This window comes from Salminus brasiliensis, chromosome 10 (genome assembly GCF_030463535.1).
Source record: "Salminus brasiliensis chromosome 10, fSalBra1.hap2, whole genome shotgun sequence".
NCBI classification, from domain to species: domain Eukaryota; kingdom Metazoa; phylum Chordata; class Actinopteri; order Characiformes; family Bryconidae; genus Salminus; species Salminus brasiliensis.
The window spans coordinates 21,580,771-21,590,465 of NC_132887.1; the positions used below are offsets into that span (position 1 = coordinate 21,580,771).

At 44.1% G+C, this 9,695-nt stretch overlaps 2 protein-coding genes across 3 annotated transcripts in view; one reads left to right on the forward strand and one right to left on the reverse strand.

The window, feature by feature from the left end:
• The window catches only part of disp2 (dispatched RND transporter family member 2), a 27,473-nt gene extending 21,701 nt beyond the window's left edge, over positions 1-5,772 (forward strand). For both annotated transcript variants that reach the window (XM_072689690.1, XM_072689691.1), the window contains exon 8: positions 129-5,772. In XM_072689690.1, the coding sequence (XP_072545791.1) occupies positions 129-3,617 (3,489 nt within the window). In that variant the 3' untranslated portion in view covers positions 3,618-5,772. The remainder of the gene's footprint in view (positions 1-128) is intronic.
• On the reverse strand, positions 4,989-9,390 carry rpusd2 (RNA pseudouridine synthase domain containing 2). The gene is made up of 3 exons (XM_072689699.1): positions 8,709-9,390; positions 6,926-7,222; positions 4,989-6,803 (listed from the first exon to the last, which is right to left on the reverse strand). Exons 1-3 carry the CDS (start codon positions 9,327-9,329, stop codon positions 6,000-6,002), a joined length of 1,722 nt encoding a protein of 573 aa, XP_072545800.1. The 5' UTR covers positions 9,330-9,390; the 3' UTR covers positions 4,989-5,999.
• Positions 9,391-9,695: the final 305 nt, after the last annotated feature.

Below are 9,695 nucleotides of genomic sequence, written 5' to 3' on the forward strand. Positions count from 1 at the left end.
AACCCAAAGGTTTCCTGTGCTTCAAAACAAACATATTTCATAACATGTAAAACATATTGCACAATTCTAGTGGAATTTTAGACACTAAAGAAAATGTAATCTTTTTTTCTATATGATTTATATTTCAGTTACGCTCAGATGCACACTTTGAGGACCTCTGTCAGGTCAAGTCTGAGGTTTCTGGCTCCAGGGTCAAGAGAGAATGCTGTCCGAGCTGGTCTCTGGGAAACTTCCTGGCGCTCCTCAACAATGTCTCCTCTTGCTTTAGTCTTACAGCTCAGCAAGTGTCAGACAGCTTAAACCTGCTCAGACACTGCGCCCCTTACTACCATGACGGAAGCCTGGTTGCATCGTGTGCGGAAAGAGGCAAACATGGCTACTGCGCATCTGTCCCACATGACTGCAAGCGCTCAAGCATCGTCTTTCAGATTCTACATTACCTGGTGGATAAGGATTTTCTCGGGCCCCAGACGGTTAAATACCAAGTCCCATCGCTAAAATACAGTGTTCTGTTTCTACCAGTGACAAAAGGAGATGAGTTAATGAAGATTTATTTGGAACATCTTGAGGGTAATGAGCTTACACATAACAACACCACCATCACAGGGATGGACCTGGGGATTAAGCAAAAGCTTTTCAAGTATTACCTCTCAAGAGACTCGATCTACCCAATTCTAACAGTCCTCGCGCTGCTGATAACAATAGCCTTATACCTTAAATCACTCCTTCTATCAGTTATGTCTCTGGCTGCGGTCACTTTATCACTCTTGACATCATATTTCTTTTACAAAGTAGCCTTTGGCTTAACGTTTTTTCCGCTGCTCAATCTTGCTGCGATTCTCATTCTTTTGGGAAGTTGTTCGAATCAAGCCTTTACCTTTATCGACTTCTGGAAGTTACAACTGAGCCATAATCCTCCAGCCGCGCTAGAAAAGAGAATGCACCGGGTCTTGCAGGAAATGGGGTACCTGATATTGGTGTCCGGCCTAACATCTAGCATCACATTCTACTCAGGCTACATAAGCAGTATCCCAGTTGTACGGTGCTTTGCTGTGTATCTTGGTAGCGCTTCTTTAATCAACACACTCTTCGCTCTTGTTTGGCTCCCCTGTACTGTTGTTTTGCAAGAGCGCTATGCGTCAACGTCAGCTTTGTCCACTAAGCCGCCGTGGAAGCCATGCTGTTCAAAAATCCCTGGGGGATTCTGGCACACAAGTTCAAGGAAGCGGTGCCTTTTTACAATGGGACAGAAAATCCGGGGTCTTAAACGAGGTCTCACTGATACATCGAACTTGCTTTTCCTAAAGTTCCTGCCCTGTGGCGTGGTCAAGTTTCGGTACATTTGGGTCTGCTGGTTTGCAGTTCTGGCTGCAGGAGGGATTTACATATCATGTGTTGACCCCGGTATGAAGCTGCCATCCTCAGACAGTAGGGCAACTCAGCTGTTCCGCTCCAGTCATCCTTTCGAGAGATATGACGCAGAATACCGCCACCAGTTCATGTTTGAGCGAATTAAACAAGGAGAGGATGAGCCCATGACCTTGACTCTCATATGGGGAGTGGTCCCAACTGACGATGGCGATCATTTCCTTCCAAAAAGCAACGGCTCCTTTGCCATGGATCCAGAATTCAATATGACTAGTCCTGAGGCCCAGGAATGGTTGCGAGACTTGTGTGGAAAAATTCGAAACCAGAGTTTTTATCCAACATTGCCAGCAGAACATGAGGCAGTGGAGGACAACACCTGTTTTGTGTTGGACCTGATTCACTGGGTGTCCATTCGCCGCTGTTCTGAAAGTGAGGATGCTTTCAGTTTCTGCTGCAACAATGTTTCATTTCCCTACCCTCCTAATGTTTTTGAGCAGTGCCTCAAAATGATGATGGGAGAACAGCAGGCGGAGAGGCGTTCGGCCAAGAATGGAGGCCTTCGGTTTGATTCGCACGGTCAAATCGCTGCCCTTGTTGTAGTATTCAAGACCAAGCAGCATTACAGCTTCAACTTCAACACAACCTCACATTTCTACAGCCAGATTGCTTCCTGGTTTAATAAGGAAATTGCTGGAGCTCCAAAAGGACTCCACAAAGGATGGTTTGTGAGCCAGTTATCATTGTACGACCTCCAGCAATGCCTGAGCACAGAGACATTAGAGGTTGCAGGCTTTTCAGTAGCACTTACATTTTCATTGCTTCTGCTCACCACTTGGAATATCCCCTTAAGCGTTTATGTCACTGTCGCTGTGGGGGGCAGTGTTTTTGCCACCATTGGCCTGCTTGTGCTTCTAGAATGGCAGTTAAATAGCGTGGAAGCCCTGTTTATTTCAGCGGCTGCAGGACTGTCTGTTGACTTTGCAGCCAATTACTGCATTTCCTACTGTCTGGCCCCACACAATGACAGACTGGGCAGGGTAGCACATTCCTTGAAGAGAATGGGTTGTCCAGTAGCCATAGGCGCTGGAGCATATTTTTGTGTGGGGATTATAATGCTCCCTACAACTGCTTTGCTTTTCAGAAAGCTAGGGATTTTTCTACTCCTTGTGAAGTGTGTGGCTTGCGGATTTGCCACTTTTTTCTTTCAGTCGCTCTGCTGCTTCTTTGGTCCTCAGAAGAACTGTGGGAAAATAATTATACCGTGTGCGACGGAGAGTGCCACGGAAAATACGCCGTCTTCGTGCACAGCTGCAGAACCTGGAATTGCCAATCCTTCTGCTAACGGGGCATTCGGCTGTGGCACAGGATCGCGATGTAGAAAGAGCTTCAACAAAGAAGGTGGCGGAGGATTCCTGTGCCCCAATCAGCAGCGTCACAGGCAGCAGCAGGCAGGGGTGAAGAGAGAGCCAGAGCAGTATGAGCTGCAACCACTAGCCTGCCATCTGAGTGACAGCTTTGAAAATAGCACTTGCACTAGCAAGCTGTCCAATAGACCTTCTGTCCTTTCGGATGACATCGAGTTCTGTGGTCTCAGTCCAAAGCGAGATTACGACAGGATTAGCATGGAAGCTGACAGTGAGGAGATAGGTAGCAGGCACCTCAAAGGTTGCAACCCTCCGCCGGCACTGCAGACCTCCTCCCCTTACAAGGGGAACATGCTGCGACCTGTGGTGGCACCTCCGAGCGATCCAGCAAAGGAGAGGCTTTTGTGCAAGAAATGCCGTGGCCAATCTGTTGCCGGAATTAAGCTATGGAACGCGTCCTTGTCATCCTCTTCCAGCATGGAAGACATCACGGGCACCGAGACTACGAGCATCGCCAATAAAAGGTCACTTTCTATGGACGGGGCCACCACATGTCATCCACACAAACGACTTCTGTCGTGCCAGTCTCAGAGCTCTTTTGAAGGACTGGAAGATTCTAACGAGACCTGCTTGAGCGACATTGAGCCTGCTGTCCCAGCCCCTCCATCCACTGCGACCGATGGAGAGCTACGACCAGGCCACCTTAACGGCAAGAGAGATACTTTGCGCTTGTCCTTGAGAGAAACAGTTTACGACCTTGCTTCCCCGGGTTCTGGAAGGGGACGGACAAGCCAAAGTGATCTACCTGTGATACTGCCAAACAGTAAGCCAGATATGCCAGATGTTTGGGTCAAGAGGGATGGGAGAGGTGAGGACAGCAGCTGACGGAGAGGTTCGGTAGCTAAAACCTCAGTGACTGTTCTCAACATGTCCACTTCTAATGCTGTGGCGAACTTGTACAGAGCATCTGACAAATTGTAACAGTATAAATTTTACGGCCTAGTGGACACTACAGATCTATGCCTAAATCCGTAAAAGCCTACAGGTTACTACAGATCTATGAACACACTATGGTACAGGTGTCCCACTCTTGTGGAATCCTTTACAATTTATTTCACACAGCCTCCACCGGTGATTTTGACACCGACGATACACCTAAAATCTGGGGACTGAGGTCACTGCATGTCTTACTGTGTGAGCACTACAAAAGAGGTGTGAAAGCAGCCTGTCTCTCGTGGCCTTGCGTTGCTGTTTTCTAACACTAAAATTCCATAACTAATCAAAGGATTATGGTGCCTGAACCTGTACATGAGCAAGGCCAGAGCAGTTCACCTAAGCCTTGTAGTTCTAAAAACATGTAATTGTATTCATTTTGCTTTGTTCAAACCTGCACCAAGCTCAGATATTCTGGTAGCCTCTTCACACCTGGCATTAACATGCGTTTGCAGCGATCGGATCACGTTTGGATTTCACTTGGCCTCATGGAAACTCCCCAAGATACATGATGATCGGATTTACAACCAGATCACTCAAAGCAAGCAGAAATACGTCTGTCAAAAAAAAAAAAACAACATTAATACAAGTAATTATTACTGTAGATCTTGGCTTCTCTCTCTCTCTTGCTGTGTGTGTGTGTTTGTGCTTATTTACCGGTAGATGAGAACAGTTGTACAGAGCTCATTCCCTTGCATTTTTTAAATACAGTCTCTCCAAACCAGGACAATACTACACAGCAAAGTAAAATCGCATTTGAACGTCAAGTGTAAACAGAACCCGGTCAAAGTGTATCCTGATTCTATCCCCATACAAAACACATGTTAAATGCAGGTATAAAGAGGCCCAATTAGGTCCTTGATCTTGAAACCAGATCCAGATCTGGTTTGTGATATTTACTAATTGGAAAAATTATCAAATATATATTTTGCAATGTATAAAAATGGGCAAGAATGTAGCTGTTAAATATATTTTAAAATACATTTGTTTTAGTTCTCTTTAGTTTAAAAAATAAAACAAGATATATATTAAATGATTCACTTATTTTCACATTTAAGTTTAAGATATGCTACATATGTTCCCAAATAAATTTATTTAAAAATATATCTGATACAGGCTGTATATTCTAAAATATATTTTAGTCTGTGAAATGTATTTTAGAATGCAATGCAATGTAGATTTATCACATAAGCACTGTAAACGTTTTAAATTCTTCTCTAAACCTGAACATTTTTATTGAATCTCCAAAAATCAACAAAGCCATTCAAAACTAAACAGCTTTTAATGAACCACAACGACAGAAAGAGGTGTATCATACAATCTTGCACTTCTGAGGTCTGATCTAAACAGACACATTCATAAAATATATATATATATATGAAAAAAATAAATAAATAAAACAGGGTTACCAATATCCGATATAGGCATGTGTTAAAACTGTGCAATAGCTTTTGTTTTTCGGCTCCACACATTAAAGTGTATGTCTTGTCTTTTACATGTTGGTATTCGTTCAGATGATATATGATCACAAGAGTGTAAGGAAAGTTGTAATAGATTTTATGGTGCAAAGTGTGGTACTGTGTTTTAAGAGGGAAAAGCGTCTAGTGTGACAAATTTAACAATAAGCAGTACGGAATGTAAAAAAGAAAAAGATACAAAAGCCATTTAATCCAAAAAAAAGAACTTTTTTAATCAAGCACTCGAACACTGTATAGAAGTTTGTTCCAGTGTTACCAAACAACAAACTGTTTAAGAGAAGGTCCTTTCTGGCCAGCTCATTACTACAATGCAGTCATTGTTGCTTTGGAATAATGGCCAATAACTGACATATCCGTGATGCTGTCCTACCTTTCTAATGTACAAAGTGCCAAATGTAAAAAGTAACAGTTCTTTGTGCCAAACAGAGTTGCTGCGTCCAGTTTTCGTGAAACGTACTATTATGAAATTGTTCTACGTTAATGCTTTGATGTCAGATTTAAAGTGTTTAAGACTAAACTATGATGGAAAAATGATGGAGAACCTCAATAAAAAGACATATTTTACTGAAGACAGGCCTTTCCTTGGATCAGAGGAAAAATAAAATGGTATTCATCATGCCTCTCTTTCACAGCATTTCACACCCAGAAAAAAAGAAAGCTAAAGAATACAGTTTATATTGTTTGTGTGATTTTACTGATTTTTACAAACTAATTTCCTGCAAACCCTGTAATTAAAAAAAATGAGCAAATCCTTAAATAAAAGTAATTTTAGTCATTTTCCAGAACTGAAGATATTCTAATCCTGCACCCACTCTTCTTTAGCCCAGTCAGGCAACTGTGTGGAGTATTCAAAGTCAGGCCCCTTGTAGCGCAATGCATGCAAATACATGACCAACTCCTTCTCTGTAGGGTCAGGGCGCACAATTTTACACTCTCCACACAAATGATCTCGGACAACCTTGGTAGCATCTGCGGTTTTACACGATTCCTCATATTTAGAGCCGCTTTTCTCTGTCTGTGCACCGTCTGTTGTTGCCTCTGAAGGCATGTTCAGTTCGGAATTCCCAGCCACTGCAGATTCTACTGGCAGTTTATAGGCACCACCTTCACATTTAGCATTTCCAGATTCAGCCAAGGCTGGCAGACCATCATTAACCAAGGCATCACCACCTGTACCTGCTTCCTGGCCACTCTTTTTTGATACGACTTCAGGAATATCCAAAAGGCCCAAACTCTCCTTAGAACGGTGCTCCTCAATAAGGGCTTCTAGCAGCTCGTCGTCGTTTATACCCACCAGACCTCCTTTGCCTCTATTTGGGCCCCATGCAAAAGACCCATAAATGGGGTCATTAATTATGGGGAAGCCGAGGAACTGGAGGTGAACACGGATCTGGTGAGTTCGCCCTGTGAGTGGGAGACAGCGCACAACACTGGAGCGGCCATTGTAGCTGAGCTTCTGGAAAACCGTGCGGCAGTCTTTCCCTTTTGGATGCACTCTGCAGAGACCTACTTTGAAGGAGACGACCAGTATGGGTTCCTCACACACCACCTCTCCATCTGGAAACTCACCCTCCACACGGCAAACATATTCCTTCTCCAACTGTGAGAAACAATAAGGGACACATTTAACAAATTACTCTTATTTCTAGACAATCTAGCTCCTATTTTTAATACATGAAGTTTAGCTTATTCATAGAGAGGTCCTGACAGTTCTGGTCTCACCTTTCGATCTCGAACCATCTGATCCAGTTTCTTTGACACCTCCAGAGTGCGGGCAAACAGAAGAACGCCAGAAGTGAGACGATCCAACCGATGCACGGTGTGAAGGCCACAGAGGCCTTTCTCCTTCCCCAGAATGAAGATCACCGTGTTGTGGCGATACCGTCCACAGGGATGCACAGGGAGAGAGGCGGGCTTGTCCACCACCACGACTTCACCATTATCAACCAAAATCTCCAACGGCCGACCAGTTACGGGTGGCTCATGACGATGGACTGTGTTCCTCATAAAGTCATTGTTCTAGAAAAACAAAAGGAGATGCAACAATTCAAGACCTAGCTTCACAAATAATGTACCCTAGTGCACGAGAAACCCATAATGCACTGCAGCATTTAAATAAACACAAATCCAAGCCCAAAATTCAGTTCCGTTGAATAATATAGGGTATACTATATTCATTTATAATATCAGATATTATATACTATAAAGATGAGAATAGTGTTCCAGGTTTTAGATTAGATATTAATCCACATTCTTTCCTAATTTACTACGTTTTATTTGATTATTATTATTATTATTATTATTTTATTTACTTAAGATGAGCATCTGAAGTAGTCCACCATTGACACAGATATGCCATCTTCAACCCGTACTAACAGGAACACATCCTAGACCAGTACTCCTGTTCAGAGATCCTTTCACAGTATAGGGGTTTCACTGATGACAGGGTCGTGGGTTCAATACCCTGGCTCGGCAAGGCTTCACCCCATTTGCTCCCTAGGTGCTGTAGCGATGGCTCATGGTCACAGTGTGTGTGTGTATGTGTATTCACAAAAGGCCCAATTCCATCTGCATCCAACACTAATGGTGAATTTGGTTTTGTTTGTACCAGCACTGCACCGGTAGGGTTTGTTCACTATAGTACAAACCGTGTAAATGCATCCTCAAACCTTCACATTAAGGTGCTTAAATGACCCCGATCACAGAAAACGTGATCAGGGCAGTGGTAGCTCAGCGAGGGCAGTGGTGGCTCAGCGTTTAGAGCGCCCGGTTATCGATAACAGGGTTGTGGGTTCGATTCCCGGGCTTGGCAAGCTGCCACTTTCGGGCCCTTTGAGCAAGGCCCTTTCCCCTCTCTGCTCCCCGGGTGCTGGAGTTGGCTGCCCACCGCTCTGGGTGTGTGTGTGTACTCACTGCCCCTAGCTCACTAGTGTGTGTGTGAGTGTGTGTTCACTACCACAGATGGGTTAAATGCGGAGGACCCATTTTGCTGTACAGTGCACACTGTACAGTGACAAATACGTGCACCTTTACCTTTTTACCTTTACCTTACTGAGGGCGGCCTTTGAGCAATACGCATATATAAAAGGTTGAAACCTTGCTGTTCACTTTTGAGTCTATATATGAAAAATGAATAAAAATTGTTAAATGACTGTGTATCCATCTAATGGCAGAAAACCAGCTCATTTACATATCCCACCCATTCAGCCTACCACAGTTTTGCTCTGCCCTTTCATAGTGCAGTACAGGCGCAGTGGCAAAATCAGCCAGTTTCATTCCAATGAAACCAATGAATCTTTGAAACACAGCCAAATATTTTAGAAAAATATTTTTTTTAGACAAAAACATAAAACTACATGAAAATAACTCATAAAGTCACTTATGGTCCAATATAACCCTATATATATAAAGCTAGACATACCTCATCATATGTTTTAAACCTCTGGTGTCTGACAGGGTGGACTGAGGGTACCTTTACTCTGACAGCACCTGTATGTGTTCTCACCTTCAGCTTTATGTTCAAGTCGTCCACAGCTACTTCATTCAGCCGAATTCGCCCGTCTCTCACTGCTTCCCTGTAGTAGTCCAGCGGCTCAGCACGAAACTCACTACTGAAGACTTCCAGCAGAGTTTTGCCAACCCAGCGGCCCTTACAGTAGGTCTTAAAGTCAAAGTAATACGGATACACTTTCCGAAGCCCTCCTTCAAAGTAGTACGACGTTTCTGCAAAATGCTCCTGGCTGAAGCTCACCTCGTGGTTGCGCTTCTGTGGAGGGGGGACGTACCTCTCTCCGGGCTGGAGCTGTTTACCCCCACCGGCTTTCCGCTTCTTGCCGCGTCGGGGTCTCTCCTGGTCGACATGGTCCTCGCTTTTCCGCTTCCCTGCACAGATCTGCTGGGCACCATCTCTCACCATCGGCTCCTGCTCGGGGGTCCTTTCAGTGGCAGACTCCTCTTTAGGGTCCATGGCTTGTCTCAGATCAGCAGCGTCGGGTGAACGTGTCCGGGGTGTGTGTGAGACAGGACCGCTGTATTCGCTCACACCGAGTCTTTCACACTGATGCCTCAGGAAATGACTTCTCTTGAACCACTGAGAGATGAACAGTGTGTTTAACCGACCAGACATCCCCAAGCGACATCACTGCTGACACACACTCTCTATACACCGAGAACACACATGTCCCCTTCTTCCATTGTCGCACTCTGATGACGTCTCTGCAGTCACGCTGCGCTCCAGCCCTCGGTGGACCGATCCTAGGACTCATTACATGAACCTGCAGCATCCAAACTTTTCTGTTTTGAAAGATTTGTGCAATTTGTTACATAGATTTGAATTGTTCGTAGAAATATTTGTACTGAAACATCGCACTTACAAAATGAGCAAATATGAATGAACACCTTCAGAAAGTTCATTGGTGGAAAGCTCAGATTTTTTAATGAGCCTAAACATTCTGATTTGTAGGCGAAATAAAAAGTGCAATACTGTATAAAA